At 39.8% G+C, this 27,732-nt stretch overlaps 1 protein-coding gene across 1 annotated transcript; it reads left to right on the top strand.

Moving 5' to 3' along the window:
* Window positions 1-369: 369 nt before the first annotated feature.
* Window positions 370-2,792, top strand: LOC135466634 (mRNA decay activator protein ZFP36L2-A-like). The gene is made up of 2 exons (XM_064744226.1): window positions 370-513; window positions 718-2,792. Exons 1-2 carry the CDS (start codon window positions 460-462, stop codon window positions 1,852-1,854), a joined length of 1,191 nt encoding a protein of 396 aa, XP_064600296.1. The 5' UTR covers window positions 370-459; the 3' UTR covers window positions 1,855-2,792.
* The last annotated feature ends 24,940 nt before the right edge of the window (window positions 2,793-27,732 follow it).

Raw genomic sequence — 27,732 nt, 5'->3', positions numbered from 1 at the left:
TAATCTGATTACGTCTCTTAGCCGCATTTCCACTAAATGTAATAAACTGCGTGAGGCTTATTTTGACAAATGTGGAAAGCTACGGGAGGAATTATATAAAAAGCAGTAAGTCATATAGGGCATATGTGCCCATGTATGTTTTCTAGATCTTGCCGGCCTGACATCTCAACCATTGGAATGACGCTTGTAAAATGGGACAATGTTGCAACAAGTGACATTGACTCGGAATAGCCAATGAAAACGTCGGCTTTCAGCGCGCAAACACTACAACCTGTCAATCAAGGATAACGTTCCGATACTCCAGCCAATAAGACGCTAGCTGTTGCCCGCCTCTAGTGGTTAATCACCACGTGGTATCCCGCCCACTGTGAGTTTGCAAGCATATAACAGACAGGCCAGCCGCTGTACGACAGAGAGTGAAAGAGAACATTTGTGATATCGTACGCAATATACAGAAATATGTCATCTGCTTGTGGTTCTGCTTTTTACGACGTAGGCGAAGTCTTATATCAGGTAAGTGTAAACTTAGCCAACATTTCCAAACTTTTGAATATTACCGCCGATTTCGTCTTCTAGCTAACATCGATCGATGACTCTAAGCTCACGCTGGAGGTCTCCATTTTTAAAGCCCATTGCATCGGCATGCCGCTGATGGCTGCATTAGTTTTAGTGCTACTACTGTGCAAAGTTAACAAGATCTTTTATTTTTTATTTCAGAATCGCAAGAATAACCGATTGAAAATGCAGCTGAGCCCTGAACGACGGATGGTAGGATCTTTACCTGGACTACCACGACACAGAAATTACTCGGGCAGCTCAACAAGTGCGTTGAGTACGGCAAGCAGCGGCAGTGGTAAACTCAGCCCGCCTCTCACTCCCACGTTGATCTCACTCAATGACAGCGCTTTTACCAACAGTCGTGAGGGCCGCAAGTTGGACAGAAGTTTGAGCGAACCCTGCGACAGAGTTTCTGGACGGAATGCTAATATCAACTCGAGCCGTTACAAGACTGAGTTGTGCCGGCCTTTCGAGGAAAGTGGTTACTGCAAATACGCTGACAAGTGCCAGTTCGCCCATGGAATGCACGAGCTACGAAACCTGGCCAGACACCCCAAGTACAAAACCGAACCCTGCCGCACATTTCATACCACAGCTTTCTGTCCTTATGGGTCTAGATGTCATTTCATTCATAACGAGGAGGAGAGGAACCAGCCCATCCCACCCAAACACATTTCGTCCATGCAATCAACACAGTTCAGTTCGAAGGCAGTCCAGCCAGGTCCGGTTCAACGACCCAAGACGATCAACTTGAGCCTGACGTCTCTCACTTCCCCCAGCGAGAGCTCTTCGTCTAGCGGGACCGGTAGTCCGTCGCTTAGCCCAACATTTTTCGGAGAGGACATCAATTCTGACTTCATTCCCGTACCGACACCACTTTCAACAGCGACAACCACCACAGCACCTGTCAACCTGACATCGCTTCAAGACCACACTCTGGCTTCCTTGATCGCCCCCATTAACATCCAGACACAACCCAACCTAGACAGTATTCTAAACAATCATCACTTGAACAGCGCTTTCTTCCAGCAGCAGTTGAATTTCTTGGTGAACCAGAGGAACAACACGGCGACGACAACAACAACATCGCCTCCTCAGGGATTGTCTGTTGGACCAGCCGACAGTCCGCACGGTTACGAGTTGTTCGGTTCAACACCGTCACCACCCGAAAGTGTCTCCGGCGACAGTTTGGGATCAACTGGCAGTGGTTACGAGTTCGAAACCTGTGGGTCTCCACTAGACGTGAGTAAGGGACTTCGACTGCCGGTATTCAGTCAGTTGTCCCTTGATGACTGAGTTCCTCCGTACACAGTTCCTACGGACTTGACAATTCGGACCGTAGTCCTGTTTCCATATTGTTGGTGAAGTCTATTTTTATAAAACAATCAGGAATATAACCGGAGTTGTCAACATGACTAATTTACAAGTGCCTTTTTGTAGATCGTGGCTTGAAGATGGGACCAATTACCAAACGGTTTAACATTTGACTTATTATGTACGCAGGTTACAAAACTACAATCAATATGTGCAAGTAATGACGGGCCTATGCAAAAAAAGTTGAGCAACGAACTTCCATTCCTTGTTATTATTTCATCTATTTATGTTCCCAGCGGCTACTTAACTGGGAATCGAGTTATACGCAAGCTCTTGGAGGCCATTTCCAGGAAACGTTTTTGTGAAGTATTATATATATTTATGTATGGTCGCTTATTTAGTCTAAATAATATGAAAGATGTGAAGATAAGATAATTATATTTTGTAAACCACTGACTTTTTAAGACGTAATTCGTTCATCGTTTTTTTTTTTTTTTTCTGAAGCGACCTGTTAGGGGGGAAAAATCGCTGCATTATTCACTGGATTTAATTTAACTTATGTATGACTTATTTATTGATCTGTACGTTTGGTTACCAAGAAGGAAGCTAAATGTAGCCTGTATGTTGTCTGTATGTATGTTAGTGAAGCGTTATATTCTTTTATATATTTTCTGTTAAATTATGAGAGATCACCAAAGACCGAGTGAATGTAGAATGCATCAGTGTAATTGTGAGTGTATATATATATATATATATTATATATGATCTATATCATTTTTTTTTTCTTTCAAGAATTGGCTAGTTTAGCCTACGCATTTTCGTTTCAACAGACATAATTGTCACCCTTGTCAACTAGTTATTTAATTCCACATCATACCTCGTGTGTTCACAAATTAAAACATTCGCTTAATTATCATCAAGCTATTTCGCTTTGTTGGTCTTTGTATTGTTTCTATTGCCAGTTTGTAGCCGAAGCTGTTATCAGTGAATGTCACTCGTTGCCAGCATATCGAGAAAACGAAAAACGGATCTAATGTGTATGACTTAGACGGGGATTGATTGATGTTGATTCTTTCACCATTATCTGAACATGGAACTGATTGGTGTATTGACTTGGTCAACAAGCAGGCTGTATGTGATGGAAAACGTCACAGGAAAGTCCCCATGTACTGAAAAAACTGCAAGATGCTATTAGTAATGGCCATGTCAAGACTTGTGCCATCCAAGTATGTGCCAACCAATCTCGATGACATGACGACTGGTAAATGCTTGTCAACAATTTCGCTTTGAGGGTGTTCTGATATCCCCCGCTGTACTTATCGTGTTTTGGCCTTGGACAGACACATCCGTTTACACTTTCTGACACCATATCCTTGTTGGACAGAAACTGCTAACTGCTGTATTACTGAGGTGTTTTAATTGTCTAATACAGTTACACACCCCCGCCCCTCGTCACCTCTCCCCAGCTAGGTGATGTGTCCGGATGTATCTAAAAAATCCTGAACTTGTGGCAGTGTGAACTCTTGATTTTCCCAGGCTAGTTTGTTCTCACAGTAACATAGGCTTATTAATCGGCATATTCTTACTGTAGTATACTTAATACAATCACTTCGAAGGAAAAAGAAATGCACGTGCTGTATAAGTAAATGGCACATGGCGTAAACCAGGCGAATTGATTGATGACTACAGTGTAGATATCCAGTCATGTTTTTAACATCTGGCTGGTGTAGTACAGGCATTGTGTTGTAAACAACTTAGACTACATAGGTTTATGTTGAAAGTGCTTGGAAGAAATACCTTTTAGTTCGAAAACGAGAATTTTCTCCGAAAGCCACAACCTACCCCACCCTAACGCGCCCCACTCCACTCTACCCTACCCTTGTCCACGTGGACGGAGCCCAGCCAACTTCGTTTGGCAGTTTATCAAAAGCCTGACAAGAGACGTTGCAAAGGTTATGCATGGCGTTAAAGCCACCCGATTATTTTGTGTTGTTGTTCAAATAAGTCTCGAATAAACTACTTGTTATAGTTATTGTCAACAGTTCGTATAGAGGGCTGTGGTATGCATGCGTAACTACCACACTATTTGAGAATCGCCTTCGGTGAGCTCCAGTGACGGACAATAAAAACCCGATTCACAAAGGAACCCAATTTTGCCACTCGTATATAGGAGTCTCCTTTAGAAAGTAGACCGCGTTTTGAAGATGACACTGATGCATTGTAATTTAGGGCAAACCAGGCCAGTTCAAAAACCACAGTCGGTTAAGCCAGCGGAATAAACGTAGGACGTGTGCATGCAGTGTGTGAAAGTTCCGCAACACTGTTAACATTCAAGTTCACCCGAGAAGTGTGTCGAATTCCTGAACACTCCGAAAAGCCGGAAGACAGATCATATGCGAGCTTATGACTAATACCAAGTGTGCCACCGAACGTAGGCTTCATGTACGATTGCACCAACACTACAATTTACAAGATCATATTAACTTCACAAAGTCTTCGTTATGCATAGACCCAACTATAAAGAAAAACTATACACCACATCGCTGTCACTTCGAAACAAATATCGACATCGCTGTCACTTCGAAACAAATATAGAATAAACACACCGTCACATATCATTCAAGGTCTGAATAAATTTTACCCTCCTAAATAAGCTTGTTTTATGCAGTTGGTATGACGAACGACTCAGAGGGTGTAGGACATACATGAACAGCTTTCCTTTAAAAAAAAACAGAAAGAAAAGGCCACATAAAGGATTGTAGTAGATATAATGTGACGTGGCTAGCCCATGAACGCTCTTATAGCAGAAGTTTGCAACTGTATAGCGTAGATGTTTTCAATACTAAATCTCAAGTCTGATGGTTTGTGATAACAAGCCTGTTATGCCGGCCTCGGGACTTGGACTTTAACCTGTCCCACAGCTCAGCTGGTGTGATTACAAGATAGGGGGACCGAACAAAACAGCTGGACGAGTCCATGGCGGCAACGGCAGGGGTAAGACGAGTCCACCTACCGAGGCACGCTGACAACATCACCGCAGGCATGCATACTGTTGTTCGGAACGCTCGCGGTTTGCATTAAACCGGTTTGTTTGTTTGGAGAGAAGGGAGACAAAATTATTTAACAATACCCTGATTTTACCACAAACAGGCGTATTTATTTTTGACTTCAATATTAGTGTCACAGTTGGCAGTGAAAAGAAAAAATGGATTTCTGTAACTTCATAAACACGTTCACTTTTTGAACGAAAATGTTCCTTATTTTCTGTTAAATCTGGAGTACATCGTTTGTAAATTGATTTACATAATTCATGGGTGTTTATCGCCAAACCAAAGTAAATTCCATGTATATGTTGTGGCGATTTGTACCTGCGATCCCACTGAACACGTGTATAGTGGAATTTCACTGGCCACTATTGTAAGTCGTTAGACCAGTACAGATGTACTGAGAACCGTAACAGTTACGCAATGCAACTGGTGCGGAAGTAACGTGATAAGCATACAGTGCTTATATACAAATGCAAGAAACGCGCTGCCACTCAGGATGTCACCAAATGACTAGTAGGCCTATGTTATAAAAATGTCAACGACTAAAAGTTTTATGCAAATGCAAAAGTGTGAGAAACATAGCAACATGACTATGAAACAAAGTATAATTGAGTCCGAAGATATTTACACAATGGTCATATAATGAAACAATTATAACGTCAGTGACCCCCAATGATGACACAGCATTGGAAGTAATTACACACAATGCTAACATGCACAGCGAAACCATCAACTTGACAACAGATAACAATGACATAGTAGAACAAGAAGTTATACACATTGGGCACTTAACGAGACCATGAACGTGACTGTCAGATAACAATGGCATAGTAGAGTAAGGGTTAGACACACTGGCCACTTAACGAAACCATGAACGTGATTGTCTGATGACAGTGGCACAGTAGAGTAGGAGTTACACATATTGGTCACTTAACGAAACCATAAACGTGACTGTCTGATAACAATGGTACAGTAGAGTAAGGGTTAGACACGCTGGGCACTTAGCGAAACCATGGGCGTGACTGTCTGATAACAATGGCACAGTTGAGTAAGGGTTAAACACACTGGGCACTTAGCGAAACCATGAACGTGACTGATAAGAATGGCATAATAGAGTAAGGGTTAAACTCATTGGTCGCTTAGCGAAACAATAAACGTGGTTGACATATAACAATGATTACACAGTTGTGTATATGGTTGACTGTTATACAGCCGTGACATATAGGACGGCAGTTGACTGTCATGCAACCGTAACATAAAGCACGGCAGTTGACTGTCATACAACCGTGACATAGTACGATAAAAGACGTTACACATCGAGAAAAATCACAATATATATGAATGTAACAATACCGTGGTAAGATATAAGATGATGTAAGTATATATACAACAGTCTCAAAAACGGCAGAATGATGTGTTTTGATGATGGGGGCCTCCGTGGCTGAGTTGGTTAGCGCGCTAGCGCAGCGTAATGGCACAGGAGCCTCTCACCAATGCGGTGGTTGTGAGTTCAAGTCCAGCTCATGCTGGCTTCCTCTCCGGCCGTAAGTGGAAATGTCTTCCAGCAACCTGCGGATGCTCCGCCCGGTTTCCTCCTACCATAATGCTGGCCGCCGTCGTATAAGTGAATTATTCTTGAGTGCGGCGTAAAACACCAATCAAATAAATAAAATAAATAATTAAAATCTTGATGATTGGAGTGAATTACAGAATGGACTTCATCAGTATTATAACTACAGAGCCAGATTTAACTTGTATGAGTGAATATGAATTATGGAGAATTAAAGCGAAAGCACTATTGATCATCTATTCAACAGGAAAGTGCATGCCTTTCAGCTTGATACAGGCATTCATAATATCCCATGCAGATCTGTTTTTATCAGCGGGTAATATAAGCCGCTTCTTCTGCATGATAAGGACAATAAAGGTGATGATAGTGATGTATATTGCGACGATGCTGCTGATGACGATCACACGTGTCATATGATCACCAATATCCTCCGTAACGCTATATCTATATCACAGATGAGTACAAGTAATGCGCCGTTCGGGCTTTGGGGTGGGGTGGTTGGATTCTGTCATGAAATCTGAATTCACAGCAAACCCAATTACCCCTTAGTCAACATGACATCCACATTTTGGGTGTCACCGAGTGCAAACATGCCTGCTGTACGTGACGGTCTGGAGAGGGAGTACACCTGATCAGGGAAGGTTGCATGGTCATCATACTTTGGTCACCACGACAGACAAACATGCAACCTGAAGACAGTTGTAGGGCGCGTCAAATGGTAAAACTACCTGGAATTAGTTTGACCAGGCGGTATACAGAAAGCTCGGGTGATGCATGTGGCGTGACGTACATACATATACTTGTATATGGTGGATGCCTTATGATTTTCGACACGGCTCTATTCTAGAGATCAAATAAATAAATATCATTTTCGAAACTACAGTTCATTATTGGATTCATTCTTTATTAGTTGAAAATTTGACTATTTATTTATTTATTTATTTTAGTTTTTTCATTACATGGTGTTTTATGTCGTACTCAGAGATATTTCAGTTATAGGAATACAGCCAGCAATATGGTGGGAGGAAACCGGACTGTCTATAGGGTAAAACCAACGAGTCTCTGTTTCACCATCTTTCAGTTAAAAAATGTGTACCAATACTTTTGCGTTTTTTGTCTCTGGCCTGGCTGTGCAGTACGTCGGTGTTACTCTCATTACCCTGAAGAAACAATTAAGCCATCATTATGGCATGACGGAAAAACACATGTTGCTTGGTTACACATGTATACATATACAGCTCTTCATACTTATTATTTTGGGCAAAATACAGCTGTGAATATGTGTTCTTCACTTCATTTTCTGAGATTTTTGGAGCACCGTACCTGTACGTACGGAAACTATCCAACCAAATTCCAGAGCACACAAGGCCAAATTGCAACTTAGGCAATGTCCTGGTTTTGACGTCTGGAGCAAACAAAACCTAATCAGCGGTGTGTTTCGTCAAGCATTTCGTCCCCGCTGAGCAGCTGGCCAGAGCATGTCGACGGCCCTAAAGTTGCTCCCACAGCCTTGTGGTTCTAGTTACCCTCATAATATTTGTTATGTATTCAGACCGTGAGGGGGCCTCCGCAAAAGGGGGCTTCTTGCTCTTCTCTCTTTGTCTTCTTTTTTTCCAGTGTCACGAAAGAAAAGTGCTTCCTCGCTAGGACTGCACAAACGCCGTTATCGCTTCCATTTCGAGGACAACATGGACATTTATTCACGTCAGGCGCTTTCAGAATTCGGACCAATGGCTCAAAAATATCACAGTTCCTGATGTGAATGAATAATATTTATCACGACCCCTCTGAAGCAAACTGCAAGAAAATGTCATATTTAAAGCAATTTGCCAGTCACATGTTCAGAGCTGTGTAAATCTTTGTCATGTCCACACTCGTATGTCGTGTGTGTATTCTTGTGTTTTGCGGTGGTTATTATTGGTGGCGTGAATATGTATTGCATCGTTGATTGTAAATAAACGCCAAATGAGTTCAAGTTGTATAAAAAAGACAAAATGGACAAAAATTTTGAATGAAATTTCTGAATAGCACGTTTTCCCCGTAAACTCATCGTTGTGATGTGCGTGGGGAAGACAAAAGACGGTACACAACAATGTGGACATAACAGCTAAATATCCTACTTATACGGCACGTTAAGCGCCTCTCGTAGGGTTGCTTGCTCAATCCTATATACAAAACCATTATGTACCACAGTGACGTCATACTCTATTCATTTCGTCGGCCCTTTTGTTATCGGATCGTGGTTTTAAAAGACAAATATACGAACAAAAGCAACGGGTTTTCAGAGTGAGTATATCCGCCCCTATATGGCGATGAAAATCTCATCAAACCCAGAGACACCACACGTAATCGCGTGAATTCATTACACTCGTATCCCTCGTCACTTGACCAAATAGCCCGTACATAACAGCCTGACCCGCTCTATTTAAAGCCGCCATGTGCATGACTTAAACAGGTTCCCTTGTTAATTTGCAGGTTTGGTCAAATAGTAAGGTGTTGGGTGATACACGCGGTCAGGGATTGGAGGCCTCGTAACTCCAGCACTGATAAATCTTCCGCACACACAGCCGCATGTTTGCGCGTCAGAGACAGGCAAATACGAAAACGTGATCTGACCACGAATACGGAAAGAGCCGGAGCGAGACACGGATGAATGGAGCACAGCATCATGTAATACATACACATAGACTACAAGCCGATGCCATTATCTTAATTACTATAAAACAGCCTATAGATATATACTTCTATTTCCTGCAGCTGATGAACACCTTACCATGATATATTACTGGAGAGATGCGAAATTCCGCTTTAAAAAAATGACGATTTACGCAATCCGTGTCTGTATAACTGCTACACATAGGTTCTGAAGATGAAACGGATCATATGTGTTGTACCGTTATATTTTTGGAGCACCACAAATCGCGGTTAAAGACAAGAACGCCAACAAGTGTTGTTACCAACGACAACATTCGAGAGAGGCATGGCATGAGATATGGCATGTCAGTGATGGGTACAATATAATAAACTGAAGGGTTATATTATGGTTACTATAATGAAAAGAAAGGCTGATATGGTCAGTGATGAAGGAAGGCACTACAGTGAAAACAGGGAAGGGGATATGGTCAATGATGAATGAAGACTATATAATGACAAGAGTGAGTCTGGTATAGTCAGTGATGTTAAGAGAAAGGTTGATATGGTCCCTGTTGAAGGAAGCCACTATAATGGAAACAGCCTAGGTGATATGGTCAGTGATGAAGGGGGGCACTCTAATGGAAAGAGAAAGGCTGATATGGTCAGTGATGAGGGAAGCCACTATAATGGAAAGAGAAAGGCTGATATGGTCAGTGATGAGGGAAGCCACTATAATGGAAAGAGAAAGGCTGATATGGTCAGTGATGAGCAAAACCACTATAATGGAAAGAGAAAGGCTGATATGTAAAGGTATACTCCGTATAAATATGTATTAGGTTAATGGATTTGGCGAAATGCCATCTTAATGTCCAGGCTCAGTTTATATATTTGTCTATATAATGTGGGCTTAGCTACTTCGAAGAAGAGCCTAAACGTAAGATTTCTGTAGTAGTCTGTCTTATTCGTAACTGCTCCCTATACCCCCTTCCCCGCCTCTAATTTAAAGACCCACAGAGTAGGCCGTTCGAGGATGTGTCAGAAAGATCAGCTACGAAAGAAAGGCGACAGGTTTGTGTTGTCAGTACTACTAATGCATGCACGGTGTGTCAAAGCGGACCATCCGCTTCAATTTCGTCCCCAAGATCACGCGCGGTCTGGCATATTGTCAGTGATGTGTGCGTCTGGAAGGGCTTTTGTGCGGCAGCCAGGCGCGTATCACCGGCATGAAGTTTAACATTCAGATGAAATTTCACTACTTGACTATACGTGTATAGTATATCCAGTTTAAATAGACGCGTGTCAACAAAGACGAGAAGTAAACTCAGTCAAGGCCGGGTCAACTTATATCAAACTCGAACATCGGGATACATAGTGGGATGGTTGAAACTTACTGTATATGCTACACGCCACGGAGTTGTATCATTGTTAAACCTTTTATGTGGGATATTTTATCGATGTAATATATATTTGGTCTAGTGCTTTTTTTTTCTTTTAAAGCTTTCATTTTGTTTTTATCTGTATACTCCAGGCTGTACTAAGTGTGATGTACCTGTTCGGCATCGCTAACTACAGTTTGTCACCTGGATATTTTTTCACCTGGTAGATCATCCACAGGGATACATGAACATCTTCTAACGAGTTTCGAACGACGTTCTAACGAGTAGGAAGAAACCATATACAGCGATTGGCAACACACCCTTTCAAAGCTTTTGCACTGCCCAAAACTTTTGCAATCAAATGCTGTCTGGCAGTGTTTATTCATTTTCGTCCCGTAGTACATCAGTGATACACACCACTGGCAATGTTATCATCGCCCTTGTATTGCACCTTGTATTCCACCATGATGACATTACACCATGTGTGTACGTGCACGCGAATTTCCACATAAAGGCATTATTATCAGGTTTGTCTATGAGTTAACGATTGAGTTTCCCTGTACCTTGGTGATGTCACCATCTGTCTGCAGGAAGTGTCTACTGGTCTAGGGCAAACACAGTGGAAATGTTCTCATTTTTGTCTAAACTGAATGAGTCAGGGAAATTCTAGCCTGACAATATCGTCCTCTTTGCATTGTTGAATGCACCACCGGGATATGCCTGAATGGTGCACGGTCATAACAACGTTGATTAATATCACCAAGGCCCCATAAACAACGAGACCAGGGGAATATACAAATTCCCTGCCTAACACTGGGTTTGAACCCCTATCTCGTGTGTTCTATCTATTGAAAGCAAGCATGTACCTTAACTACTACTCCTTGACCCGCCACCCCTTTGCCCATTTAACTGAGGACACCTCATTGGCAATGTTCTCATCTTTGTCTTAAGTGCATCACTGGATACGTGAATGGCAATGTCATCTTTGCCTTCACCATTTGCCAGCTATCACATTGTCGTCGCTGCTCGTTTGTTTTCTCTCTGTGCCGTTCGTCTTAATTAAATTGTATTCCTGTATAAATCAGGAGTCTGCTGGTGGACTGAGCATCCCCGAGACCTGGTTCATTTGCGTTGTTTTACTGTGATTATATGTTAAATGTGATAACAAAAAATCATTTTGGGTCGTTTTACACCTTTGACGTCTAATAAATTGAAGTTAACATCACTGCATTTTTTCTTACCTAATTCTACTTAAGACATGTTGCAATGTTATAGTAGCAATTACATGACCTGGTAGATCCATCTAGAGAAATACATGAACATCTTCTAACAAGTTTCGAACGACGTTCTAACGAGTAGAAAGAAACCATATACAGCGATTGGCAACACACCCTTTCAAAGCTTTTGCACTACCCAAAACTTTTACAATCAAATGCTGTCTGGCAGTGTTTATTCATTATCGTCCCGTAGTACATCAGTGATACACACCACTGGCAATGTTATCATCGCCCTTGTATTGCACCTTGTATTCCACCATGATGACGTTACACCATGTGTATATGTGCACTCGAACTTCCAGGATCATGCCCCACACAAAGGTATTGTTTACTAGCATAAAGGGGTCATGTAATTGCTAGAATGAACAGCTAGAATAAAACCCTAACTGGGATAAATTGACAAAAGGCCCTATTTCACCGGTGCAGCAACCTGCGGATGTTCGTGGGCGTCCCCTGGGCTCTGCCCGGTTTCCACCACCATAATGCTGGTCGCCGTCGTATAAGTGAAATATTCTTGAGTACAGCGTAAAAAAGCCATCAAATAAATAAATAAATAAATTTCACCGGGTACGTGTGACCATTTGCCGGCTATCGTCGCTTCTCTGGTTTTTCTGTCTATGCTGTATGCCTTATTTATCACTGGATACTTGAATGGCATTGTTATCTTTGTATTGAGTGATTCACTGGATACCTGAATGACAATGTCATCATTGTCTTGAGTGCATCACTGCACCCGAATGACAATGCCATGTTTGTCTTGAGTGCATCACTGCACCCGAATGGCAATGCCATCTTAGTCTTGAGTGCATCACTGAACTCGAATGGCAATGCCATCTTTGTCTTGAGTGCATCACTGGATACCCGAATGGCAGTCATCTTTGTCGTGAGTGCATCGCTGGGAATCCTACCGTTGACTATGACACCCGAATTGCAAATACTGTTCTCATATTAGCCGTATAAAGGCGCTAGTGTGACAATGATCTCGTCAGTCTCAATTTTGGGCAATGTTCCGTATCCAAATTACACCCGTGGAACTAATGAAATGCAGCTCCCATTCGCTAGACTTGATTCTTTGCTCATTCCTTCCTTAAACCGTTAAAGCAAAGGTTTATAGTTTAGGGTGGTCGTTCTAGCTATCCGAATACATCGAGGTAAGAAGTCCGGTGGTCATATATATCAATATGCACTTCACTGTGTATGGTTCCCAAGATGTCAATTACTCAAACCGTCGTCGTGGATAATTTGGTTAACTTTAATTTCCTTTTGTGTTTTGTATCTTTTAAATATGACATAAGTGTATGATTATAAGAGTCCGTGACATGGTACGACGCACGCCCACTTTCAAAACAAAGAAAAATAAGAAGTTTAACACCATCCTCAACAATCACAACAGCAGCAACGCCGTTCTTCATGTTAAGTTTTTCGTCTCAGCTAAAATTGGAAAGTCTTACCAAAATAATGGCAACCGATACTCATGGAATCTTGGCTTCGTTGTTTTCCTTACTGGTACTGCTTTTTTTTTATTATTTGATCCCCTGATACAAGTGATTCAGATTCTTTGTTAGCTTCACGTACCGGTACGGTAATGGGTTTGGTCTGCTTTCGTACATAGCAATTCACTTCTAATTAGGATGGTGTATGATGGCACGTCCAGGGCTGAAGATTGTACACCATGGCTAACGACATGCTGTATATAATGGCTGGGTTAGTCAGCCAGGTGTGAGGCCACTGTGCGAAGGCACACCTGGTCAGCCGAAACGGCTTGTAATCTCCGGGTGAAGAGGACCGTGACAGGCAGACTCTTCCCGGAAACTTCCACACGCTGCTCCGGCACTGGACAATCTGGGACCGTCCTCTGGGCCCAGTTGCTGGAATGGTATTAGCTAATACTGGTATTAAGTTACTTTTTATATTTAAATATTAGCAAAATTTAGTCAAAGTACAACAGCAGCAGGTTAATAGTTCATATAGCTAAGTACAAACCTGGAGGCTTGGTTAAAAGGTAAATCTGGTTAAAAGAGTTTTGAACATCCGGAGCCTGAATCTTAATCGTTCATCCGGCAGTCTGCATGAAAATGTTTTGCCCTGCTGGCATGCAACCCAGACTGAGGTCAGATAGGACAAAAGTTAGCTTACTGTACAGGAAAAGAAAACTTATTAAATCACGAAGAACCCCAATCCGCTAATGGACTTCCAGAAACTCATAGAATCCTCCACCACCTTGGACTGGTTTTCTTTCAACTTTACACAAAGAAACACAGAACATGTTGGATATTTTCACGAAACTTAACTGCCGTTTTAATTTCTTCTAAAAAATGACATATCAAGTGAATGGCTTACATGTAATATAAACACACATTAAAGGCAAAGAACACACTAGCATGAAGTACACATCAGGTAAAAGACAATTAAATAATGACCCTGAAAAAAGTTTGATTTATTTTTTTAGAATATTTTTCGACCAAGTAAAATGCACTTAAAACTTTGGATTTTTCGGCCTTTTCTTATCGGGACCAGTAATGTCACTTCAGCTTTTTGCCACTTGACACACATAGATTGCTGTATTTCATCATTCATAATGCATCTTCATTTAGAGCTATGAATGCATTCAACAAAACGAACTATTTCAAGCTAAAAATACTGATTTGAAAATCTCTAAAAAACAAAGAAAACCAAAAAAAAATAAAATCAAACTATTTTCCTGAACAGCGTTTAATGGCTTTTCATCTGATAAATACTTTACTTTAGTGTTTCCTTTGCCTTTAAAGGAGAAGAAAATTTAAATATCAAACAAATACCATTGAAAAGAGTAAGCATTTCCTTGCAGGGTGCCTGCCACTAAAAAATTCTAATATGTACCTCAAGCTGATAAATTATAAATGAAGTTAGCGCCAAAATCGCTGTGGGAGACTCCATTTTGCCTAAGAACTAGTCCTGAAATCTTTTGCGTTAGAAGGAGAATTGCCGTCTGAAACCGCCGAAGTGCAGTTCGTACATTTCCGGTAGAACTCTTCTCCCCAGAAGGTAGCGAACAGTACAGTTCGTTCTCCACTTGACGATCGGGAAACTGGAATGTTGGACGTTGGTTCCGAGTTTACACGAACAAGCCGGCAGTTTTAACGATTCTCATTGGCTGAAGGGCAACACACCCCCAGCATTTATGCTAGCTTTGCCGTTTTCAGACCTCACGTGTATGGCGAGGAAAAATCGCAAAATTTGCAGCAGGCACCACCAGATAGAAAAAAATGTGCTCTTTTCAGCCTATAGTGTCATGTTTTTAAATTTTCTTCTCCTTTAAAGATTTATCTTTCACCGCTCCTAGACGGGAGTCGTTAAACACTTGTTAGAGAACCTTTCAGTTAATATTCCCCACGCTTTGGTTTGCACCAGATGCCAACGTCGATGTCTACACAATCATGTGCCTTTTGGAATGGGCTACTACAACCATATGTACTGTGCAAAAGATGTGCTTCATTGGGGCTGCAGGTTAAAAAAGTCATCCAAAAATGCCATCGCATCTAGCCATGCGTATTAACACATTAATTTATTGATCCATTATTCAGATTCAGAGCACTAAAAGAATTTGAAAATATAGACAGTTTCGAGAACGCATTGAAACAGCTATAGGGGACATATACATTACAAAAACTACACGTTTCGTCTGGAGAATCAAGAATGCATACATTTGAAACACGATGTTCAACGGCTCATTCATGCGTTCACATTGGGTAGAAGGTTTGCATGCTCAAAGAGCCCAAAGCTTTGATTTCCCCGCATACGAATGTAATCTGACTCAAGTTGTAGATAAACATAGAGTCCTTTAGTCCGGCAACTGGATAAATGCTTGGCTACATGCATGTAACAGTATACATTACATTACACAATAGAGATTACATTTTCTGGATATTACATACACAGATTCTAGTCCTGAAAACTGGCGGATACCGCTCCAAGTTTCGAACCAGCGATTTCAGAGCCTGGCAGTTCGGTGGCTGACACACAGGTCACACTGGTTCGAAACCAGGAGTGGTCTCAGTGAATAGAATGTGTGTTGTAACTTAATAACAAGCATAAAATTGTTTTTGAAAAAATCCTGCACTTTCTAAACGGCATCGACCAAGGTAACTTGATGTGTAAAATATGTTGTTTTTGTTATATATATAAACCACAAGTCACGGCCCAACTACGTGAAAAAATATGTTAATTTTATGTGTTAGTATATAGAGCATAAAATTCATTGTCTATCTGTTAAACTGGGGTTAATTTCGACATTTACATTGAATGTATATAGACATTATAATTGCTGGATAAGTTTATTCCGTGCATACGTAGCATTTGCGTGATTGAAAACAGAACAGCGTATATTGGCATTAGAATCTGTGTTGGTCAATTCCCTTGAGCTCATGGTGAAGGAATTAGAACTGAAGTTTACAAACAGTATATATAGTCCATATATAATTCTAGAGAAATTTATATACTCGTGCGCTTTTATGTATGTATGTTTGTATGTATGTATAGTAGAAAGGATCGAGAGAAGGCAGCCTATATAATTTATACCTGGGTATAAATGAGGTATTTTACAAGCATTGTATACCTAACGGTAGACGGGTGAGGGTTTTAGGTGGACAGAGAGGTAGAAACCACCAGCATGCGGCACGCATGGAGAGTAAATATCGGAGCTGTCATCTGCTGAGCACTTGTCGTGTTGACCCAGCTCTATATATTAAACATGCCAGGGGACCTATTGTTCCCATGCTCAAGCGCAGTCTAGCCAACCTTTATCAACCAGGCCTGGACGTGACTTTCACTTGTTCCACGCAAAGGGCAACCTTTTTAATCCAACAACGCATTATACCTTTAACTATATGCTAGTTAGTTTGCGGATAACTGCCCCAAAGCACCCCCCCCCCCCCCCCACTCAACTCCCACCACCGACTCTACTTCCCCTCAAAACCCCATTTAATTGTTAATTCTGTTTCCCAATGCGGTACTTCCACCTCTTTCACCACCACTTGATGCATCTTCATTCTTAGAGTTTGACACACACACACACACATACATACACACACACGTGGTGGGAGTATATATATATATATATATATATATATATATATTATATATATATATATATATATATATATATATAATATATATATATATATACCACGTCATGCTGTTTGTCGGCCAATATACTCGCTATATACAAAACTCCAATATATACCAAGCAGTAATTTTTTCCAGCTTGTAGACAGCGTAATTGTGAAATATGTGTAAAAGATATAATGGTGAGCTTTCTTGGTTCAAAGACTTTCTACACTCTAAAGATGGACAACTGGACAAAGACATTGGAATCCCCCTTACACCCGACATGCTTAACTTATTATAAACAATGTCAAATCCACTTCGATTAAATACGACTTTTTCTATGCCTCTTCTGAAATAGCGGTAGAAAAGGTCATATATGTGTTGTTTTTCTTCTCGCATGCACGTGTAATATTAGTAGAGACCTTTAATTAGAGACCTCTATAGTACCCATATACGGTAACTTGTTATCAGATAGAGAGATTATGAGTTTCAAGAGATATAGAGTTAAGGACAGCAATATTGTGGTGTGAAAGATATTGAAAAACAAAGACCGTTACTATATGGCGTTTAATATCACGATAAAAGCTCGTGGAGAACACCAACGTCGAGTTTAGGTACATCAAGTTTTGGGTGTTGATACGGTTTTAGTGTCACAGACAGAGCTTTCAGTACAAATCTGATTGGACACGTCTGAAATTTTCCATAAATCTTTTGGTAACTCCATCAGATAACAATAACGGTCTGCTATGTTCAGGAAGACTTTCGCCTAGCCATCGGATTTAAAGCGTAGCGATATACGTTGTGTTTGCCATGATTTAATGAAGATGGCCAACGACGATGTCACTAGAAGGTTTCAATAAATGAGACAACTGTATATGGTCCATTTGGCGTCATAATTAATGACGTTTTGGCACGTTGAAAACGTTCTGGTACGATGATGTCATAATGCATGTCATTTTACTGGCATGATAATCAAAATAATCCTTTACCAGCCCATGATAACGTCACATTAGAAACAAAATGACGTTACAATAAAATCTGAAACATTGTAATATTGTAGACGTTACGCTGCAATCCAACGTTGACGTAACAATGGACCAAGGCCGTGTTTCACACCAGTGCCACCTCACAGGATTAAAAAACATGCCACCTCCTCATTTGCAAAATGTCAAAAAAGAATGTCATTAAAACTTCTGCGTCATTAATACGTGCCACATCAACAACTTCCACGTTCATAATGTATAGCGTGCGTAAAACAAAACCTCAGTTAACATCATTGTTGTGTCATTAATTGAGGAGTAAACAACCTACATCTATAAACAGGGTTTTCCGAACTGTCACTAAAAACATGCATACGACCAATCATAACCAATATTGTTGCAAATAGGCCAACCGGATGTGCCACACACTGGTTACATATAATCAGTCCTTCTGTGACGTCATGGCTTTCGCCGAGAAAGGAATGAAAAATAGCGTCAGCACGAGAATTGGGTTAAAGGACATCACATGTATAGGTGTTTGATCCATGCAAGTTGCAGCCATTCCTCGTCTATTACATTTTTGCTTCTTCAACCTCATAACTACATGTAGCATATTAAATTTCCGAACATGAACATATATGTAAAGGTGCATATATTACGTTTAATGTTTCAGTGGACTTGAAAACGTCGGGAGTATTGGGCCGTGTACGTATACAGAAATGTCACTGCTGTCATCCTATTCCTGCATAAAGCAGGAGCTAGTGGACTAGGCATTACCCAAGGCTTGGTACCTTTGCATTTAATGTGATTACATGTATATATTAAAGGTGATGACAACACAGCATTTTTGAGTAATTCTAGACCCAGTGACGAATAATAAATTGTAACTAAAAACTGATGCATTTTTGGGCTTACAAATGTTGCATATACATGAACTGGGAAAAGAAAAAAAAAACCTAACCTAAATTGACAATTAAGAGCACGGGCTTCACCGGTTACACGAGACCATTTGTCAACTATACACTGTTGTCACCGCTCTGGTTGTACTCTCTATATAATGCTGTGATCTATTATATTCAGAATGCTAGGAATTCTACACTGTATCCACCCGTATCAGTGCAGCCAGACTATATTTATGTCTTTACGCTTTATTCCACATTTTTGGACCATATGTGGAATTTCTCACGAAATTCGTCACATGGACGTATAAATTACATGCGAATAAAGAGTACAGTGTCCTTGTACCAAATGTGCGAGATATGACGTTATAGTATTGAAACAAGGACTTCTCTCTTCTTTCTTCTCTGTTCGGAAACAGAACAGATACTTTGTGTATACATTATGTAACATGCAGTATACTTTATATATATTAATTCTGTTATATTATTATCCGATCTCTCAGCAACTTGCGGATGGTCGTGGGTTTCCCTCGGCCTCGGTTTCCACCCACCATAATGCTGGCCGCCGTCGTATAAGTGAAATATTCTTGAGTACGACGTAAAAGATCAATCAAATAAATAAATAAATATATTATCATCCAACCTATACAACAGATACCACGTGCCATAATCATATTATATACATAGCTGCAGGTGCAGGTTTATTTAGGGCACCTATACAGCTTCATCCAGCATCGCTTCATTTATATACTGTATATAACTGATTGCCACATATGCAGATATACATGTATAGACATACAGTGTATTCATGTCTATGTTATTTAGGTCTGATACTGTTAAAACGGGTAACACTGTGTTTTATCCCACTTTTATAACCGTATACAGCATAATGTAGTAACAGTCCTTTATATGATATTCAAGAGAACTGCAGTCTGTGCTATACTATATATACTATAATAATATACTATATATATAATATATAGTATAGGCTACACTGTAGAAGGGACTTGAATCACCCATATACAGTGTATACAGGTGCACATATTATTAAAGACGCCCAAGTCGTGTCGACGTGCACGGAGAGGCACTACTCGTAAAACCAGCTTTTCTACTTGGAAATTCTAATTCTTAAAATCATTCTTAAAACTTTCCTGACTTGATGTATTTTCTTCTCTTTCTGGTATGAAATGGCGTTTTCAATCTGAAAGAATGGGTTGGAATTTGTTTGGAAGTTGATGCATGCAGATGGCACTTAATCGAATGCATTAATCAATCACTCATTATCTGTTGTATACAGTCACAACCACATAGTCATAATAAATACATGTACAATGCAAAATTTTGGTAACGATATAAATATACGGTGAATAAATGCAAATGGCGTTTCCTTCGTTTCCTATTATTTCGTGTTATACCACACGGTATATACGGACCCGCGTATGTACCTCCGTATAGACTGACGTACAATATATGCTCGTTTACATGGTATATATATATATATATTTTTTCTTATCTATACATGGACAGACTGCAGTTATACATGACCATTGTTGAGGTCCTTCAAATATAGTGATTCAACCTACATATAACTATACATAATGCATGTACACTCTCTTCTTCCTTAATATATATGCTGACCAGTATATAAATAAGAAAGTCCATATGTAGGCCTACCACTATAATGCAGAAACCTCATGCAGCCATGTAGCGTGCTCCTTGCATTCCATGGCATTTGGCCAAGATGAAATGTCACAATCAAAAATATGTATAGTCAAGTCCAGCTGTTAAATTCAGGCAGTTGACGATGGAAGAGTCTATTTTGGTCGAATGCATGGGGGAGAGCGGTACAGGAATGACAGCATACTGATAATGTACATGCATGGCGCGTATATATATATATATATATATATATATATATATATATATATATATATATATATATATATATATATATATATATGCACAGACATTTCTGTGTATGGTATAGTATTGTATACAAAGGGAGGGGACGGAGTAAATATGTACTGACAATAAACTTAATCACATACACCCCCATTAAATCAGTTCACGTTTCCTTGTCTGGCTGTCTTTCGTCGCACGAATACCTGTATATGTAAAATTAGGAATCATGTAAATTTATATAGGATGTTAAAACAACATTACTTATGCGCCGGCAGCCATTTCTTACACTTCAATGCGATTTTTAAACAATTTATTCTTAATCTGGACAGATAAACGTGTCTTAAATTGATCTAGTGCAATACATGTTCAATAGTTGGACTGAATGCAAATATGTTCATGGGTAAACACCGAACCAACTGAACGTCAGCGAAATGCCTATCTTATATGCCTACTTCAATAAATCTCACTGGAAAGTGAGCATGAAAGCCTCATTCAGGAATGCTTCATGTGATACTGACATGTGATATATGAACATGGACAGGAAGTACGAATATGCCATGTGACGTCACAGCCAGCCACTTACATATACAAGGTATTTAATGCAACTAATTTCAGTGACCTAATAAAGGGTAACATGATGTTACTCATAGGCAGTTTTTATAGCAAATTTTTATTTGCATTATCGTCATATGTAGGTCAAAGAGCCGGTTTGGAAAAATACCACAACCATTTAACGTGATTATTGTTGAACACTACATTGCCTATTTACTCATTAATTTAGTGCTGCGAGGTTTCAGGACATCTTTGTCTCACTTTCGTCATTGGAATGACTAAACTGCAACATTATCTTTTTTGGTAACCTATAAATAGGCGTGGCCTATTGTCAAGTTTCGTGAAATATTGATATCGAAAAAACATGTATGTGAGCCAGTCAGTGTTTTCTGAAAGAATCCAACGCTAGTTACAATGTGCACCTGTTGACATTTGAGCGTTCGACGTCACAAATATAAGCTACTGAACAAAGTAACATTATACGGCTGATGACACGACTCCATTCATGACGTGTCTTACACAACGTGTAGTAAACCAACTCTAACGTATGAATGACGATGGCACGGTTTACCGCGTTTTGGATGAATTTGTTGAATTCAATTCATACAAATTCAAAAATTGTATTTTTATTATCTCCAGGTAAATTAATGTATGAAAAACATGGACACCATTAATATATGCGTCATAAGCTGCTAATATGATTTCCACCTTCGCATGGAATTGTAATTCCATTCGGGTAGTTTCACTTGTGTTTGAATGATAATTTAGCACAAGACACAGCTGATCGTTAACATTCAATGATGATTTAAGGAAACACACCGGACATCTCTTTGGTTTAGCTTATCTTTGAACGTGAACGTGGAAGGTATTTCTAGAAGTTTTGTATATAGTATTAGCAGAAGCCGAAATGACAATATCCGATTTTCCAAAAGCGGTCAAAACAGCAGTCACGATCTTGGAATGGACAAAAGAATGCGCAATTTCCATTCATCATGAAGCTCCGAACACGCTTTGGGGGAGTGCATCCAATGTATACAGTATATATATACGCAAATCTTGGTAGAATTAACTGGCACTCTTCAGATTACTGATCACATTTGAGTCCCTTCTATAAGCTGCGTTGTTGTTGCATACGTAGGCCTACATCCTGGTTAAGTTAGACCATAAATCTGTAAACCACTCGCCATAATGTACCTTAAATGTGTACGAGTTAATTATCAACGCCACATATGCTAAAGCTTCTTACAAGTGATACTCACTCAGTTATGTGATGAAATACCCCCTAAGAGTAATACATTTCCATAAATTTTAAGGAAAACTATCCGATTTATTAAATTGCCGTTCAATCAGTAGGCCTAATCGATTGATGTTACAGGTGTTTTCCCTCTTGTGTTCCACCGGGTGTTGACATAGTCGAACAGTGAGCTGACGATGTGCTTTGGAGTTGACCTGACTGACATTAAATTTCCTTGAGTGAAAAATAAGAAATTTAAAAAATCACAAACAGGTGTTGTGGCACATGCACATTTTATGTCTGGGAATTTTGACTTAGGTTCAATGAACGTCTGTGTTCGCTTCTGCCAACAGGATTGCAACAATGTTTCTTGCAACATTGTTGGCAGGATATGGGAGGGCGCGAGCGTAGTCTCCCTTCGCGCCATTTTAGACTCCGCCCCCCCTTGTCAATAAATAATACAATGTTTCGCCGAAGCGATGCCAGGTGCGTTTGGTTATGGAATCGTCCTGCGAGCGACGGGATGTGATTTGTCCACAGCAAAATGTACATGTTGCACTTAACGAACTTACCAGTTAATTGAGATGCTTTGATCATCATTCATTTTTTGTCCGTCATAACTGTCTTGTGAATGTTCCAGACAGACAAAAACAAACAATGGCATATACGTTTTCAGTTATACATGGAGTTGGATTTGAGTAAGCAACGTCATAGCTAAGAATAAGATGACGTCTTTTGCATAACATCTGCGGAAGTAATCTAATAACATGTATACGAGTTCTTCGTTGACATACGCACTTTCACAACTTTTTCTCTAAATGACAACTTGATTAATAGTATCATTAATAGTTCTTGTAATGTTTGAGAGATTTACAGAAATTTCAAGTTCGTTGTGACGGAACACACGCAAGAGCTATTATTCTCTTTCTTTCCCTGAACACCAAGTAAGGCAACATGGAAAGGAAAGATAAACCATGGCATCTTACCCACCATTCTTAAGTTTATAAAAGCGACATATGTCAGCTGCAAACAATTCAGTCATATTACTGGAAGTAGTTGTCGTAGACTAAAGTTTTATTCTTGAAATAAAGGAAAATAACAATAATAATAATATGTTCGTTCTAAACTTAATGTGTGTCCTTAATAACTTGTAAGAATAAAATCTCTGTATGCACCGCACACTCACTGAATGCAACGCTAGTTGATCGTTTAGAACAAAAGGCAAATTACCATGTTAATAATGTTGTTGTTTTGGAAAGTGAGATGGCTAAAATTAACGCTTTTCACCCTAATAGTAAAACATGCAACATGTGAATATACTATGGACCCATGTGTGTAAACATTATGTGGTAGTTGAAGGTCAAGGTCGCATCTCGTTGTACACAAAGTAGCATTTTTAGTTAATCACGCACTTGCCACAACATTTGTTGTAACGTTAACTTCATGGAATGTACATTGTTCCAAGAACACCAAAACATGTTACCTGTTAACATGTGTTCAGATGACGTCGTAATTGCATGAGACATAACCTATACATGGGCTATAAGGGACATTTGTCATGGACTTATACTTGAAGATAAACTTGAATACTTTTGAATTGTTCAATTCACAAATACCAAATATTCTAAAAGAATCAAGCTACAAATGACACCGTCAACTAAAAAAAAAAAGTCAACTTAAATAAGAAAAACGGGCTTAACCTAGAACATGACTGAACATGGCACCGTGGCGAAAATAGAACCAATATGACGTCAGATGTTAGGCGCAATTAGCAACATGTTGCAACATAAGACGTGGGCGTCGAGGTCATTGCGTGTGCCGTTCCAGCGTTTGTATATGAACCAGACCTATCGTTTTCAATGAGAAATTATAATACATACATATAATTATTGGTTTCAGCTGAAACAGGGAAATTTTCAGCCTTTCAAAAATGGTATGTGATAGATGTTGCTAAAAACCAGACCAGATCCTTTAATTTCTATATACTCCGCTGTAGAAATTATTCACTGGAAGCATTATCAACACATAAGCATCACCGGTTTAAAAAGTGCTTGTTATAAAAAAAAAGGGAAAAAAAAAAAACCAAGAAACATGCTGGTTCTGTCGAATACGTACATTGAGTTTACACTAGTTTGTTTGTTCAAAATGCTGTCACGTTATTAACTGTACAGAGCAACTTATTCATTCAAAGCTGTTGGCTTTCTTTGCGCCAGGTCGTGTGTTTGTTTTTTATCCAGGAACACAAGCTCATTGGATGAAGGCGTGGGAAAAGCGATGACTATGTGTGACGTCAGTATTGTTGCTTTTTACACATGAGGCTATGAAAACAAGTTGATGTTGTTACCCATGACCAGGTAATGTATCTAAATTCATGGATATGTGTTATTGGGTTAGATGGCTTGTCAACAAAGATGAGTGCCTAATTACAAGGACACAGGCTGGATTATTTTAGTGTAGTCACGGACTCTATATATTCGTAACTATATGAACCGTCATGTTTCTATCATTCGCTAGTTTCTAACAATACTGTCAAGTTACAATGTACAATCAGTCATAAAGTGATACATTATGGCTCTAATTGCTTCTTGGGAGCGGGCCGTAGCCGAGTGATTATGGCGCTTGCCTGTTAGTGAATGGCCTGGACAAATATCAGGCTCGGTTCCACTGATATCTTTCGTTAATTACATGTTGTTTAGCGCCATACACTCAAAACTATTTTTCTTGTCTGGCTACTGTAAGGTTTATTTATAAAACTGGAGAAATCACTATAGCCCTCTTTCAGGCACTTACCAAATTCTGAACTGCGATTCCTGGATTCGAGCCTGCAAACTCATTCGCAGTGTACAGGTATATGTGTGGATAGAGTAAGGTACACACCAAAATACACACGCATTGGTAAGATGCTCTAAATTTGAGTCCCCATATATAGTTGAGTGGTTCAACGTGTTCGTTGCTGATATAACACGCTCTTGACTATTGAGAACACATGATCTCACTTCCGCCAGTATGGCGTGAAGGACTTTGAGAGTCAGGTATAATCCTGCATGTCGTCGTGTCCGATTTCCTTAACTCATTGACAGACATTACCAGTTACCACATAATGCACGTTAAAATACTGGTTATAAAATACCAATGAAAAACAAAACAAAACAACAAACTGACTGCTTCGTATACTGTATGTTATTCTTAATGGACACAACGCTAAGACACATGGATGCACATTTTAGGTACATTGGTCATTACCACTTTTTGTGTGTATACGCACGTCTCTCCTCTAAACAGCCGAATGCTCCTCCCCATTCAAATATTATTAGCCTTTCGTCTACTGCCTCTGCTAAAAGAACTCATCAGTCTGATACAGAATGACCAATGGAAACGACCCTTCCATCGTAAGTCGTAACATATTGTTGTTATGGTTCACTTGTGTTCGATCGGTGACGCGAGGTATTCTTGAAGAAGTTTTTATTTCGATGGAAAGACCAGAGTCGGTAGGCTATAATAACACCCTGCCTCCAAGTTGTGTGCATGAATATTTATTGACACACACATCCACTTCGACCAATGAAATGTTGTCTAATTGTTATGCTAAAATGTATTCTGTCCTAGCAGATTATACTGTTAAATATTAAACACAAATTCTGTTAATAAATAACATACAGATTGTATAAATAATACAGATTGTTACACTAACTGGATATTGTGTGACATATGACATAGCATTATGTTATGATTTCAGAATAAATTCTTGCCTCTCTCAGACAAAAGATTTTTTGTGAAATTTAGCAGATTATTTTTGAAGTGTGCTGTGCATAGACAAAGCATGAGTTCCGTGGGAATACCGCTGCATTATGATCTAAGGAGGATTACTTATGCTTGTTCTGGTGGGCGCTGACTTACTCAAAATATATTAAATCTGTTAATTTTAACAGAAAGTATGTTCTCCGAGCGATGCTAGAATGTATTCTGTCTTTATAAAACAACATTGTGTCATATTCAACATAATATCCCGTTAGTCTGATAGAATGGTTATGTTGGACTAACAGAGTATGTTAGCCCCGAAAGACTCCAACTGGGTTGTAATAAAGGGGAGGGATGTCTGGTGGCGGTGCGGTGGGTACGGAAAGCCGGTCTTCATGGTGGTGTCCTTCATTTGCGGGGGGCCTGTACAGAAAGAAAAACAATCGGGCTGGACCTTTGTTGAGTACGAAATTAACATTTTAAGCGTCGAGACTCCAACGACTCTAGGCCAGTATAAGAAAAGGAGTTGAAGTCTTTCGGGGCTAAGAAAATGCGTGTTATATTTAATAGAATAATCTGTTTCAATAACTGAATACATTCTAGCATCACTAAGATAACAGGCTTTCTGTTTATTTTTTGACAGTATAGCCCATCGTCTTACATTTACTGGTTAGCAGACATCTACTATATCAGACCATGTCACACGAACCTATCCATCCGGTCCCCCGGACGTCAGCTCCACAGACGACCCGCAAAGTCATGTAATCAGAGGAGATTTAATAAATCTGATATATGTAAATACAGGTAGGCCCATTCTGTTTGTCCACTCTATAGAGCACGTATAGAACTGATCAAACACGGTTCAACTAACCACATCCGGTGTTTTGTCGGTTAACACAGTTCCAAAGAGCTGGCCCATGCTAATTCAGCTATATAGACCTAAGCATAATACGAGCGCAGACAATGAGTGAAATATCAGCCATATATACTGTATCAGACACTGAACATGGATTGTTGGCCAAGTTATGCGCGTCACATGCACTTAAAGATGGCTGTTAATAGCATCAGAGACGTTGCTTTCTTTGCTCGGATCTGATGGCACATTCAAGATCCCTCTTCTGAGAGTGAAGGCCCCTCATTTATTACCCACTCGCCACTTCAAGGTGACAACTTCTCGCTCCAAACTTATAGCCTACTTCCTGTTTACCTGCAGATCTCTATATATCTTGAATTAAGCAATCAATTATAGCCAGACACACTCTGTCCACACTCAATAAACAATTCCCCTGATATCCTTTAACACATGCGACTGGAGAAGTATATATAAAGTCAACCAAAGAGTGCACAAGCACACGAATTTCTCATGCTTCTAAAAAGCCTTGTCACAGGAAGTACACATATGGAAATGTGGAGTGGTTCCAAATGTGACTGTTGTCGGAAAACAATGATTACTCATGAGTGATCAAATGAGTGAAATCCGATTAAAAATTCCGATTTGCAAATTGTGTGCCTGTTTTACAAAGGTGTATTGTTTAGGCTGTAATATGATTGTAGCCTCCATACGGC

This window comes from Liolophura sinensis, chromosome 6 (genome assembly GCF_032854445.1).
Source record: "Liolophura sinensis isolate JHLJ2023 chromosome 6, CUHK_Ljap_v2, whole genome shotgun sequence".
Taxonomy (NCBI): domain Eukaryota; kingdom Metazoa; phylum Mollusca; class Polyplacophora; order Chitonida; family Chitonidae; genus Liolophura; species Liolophura sinensis.
The sequence above is the reverse complement of the archived record's forward strand: the minus strand, read 5'-3'. Positions and strand labels throughout refer to the sequence as shown.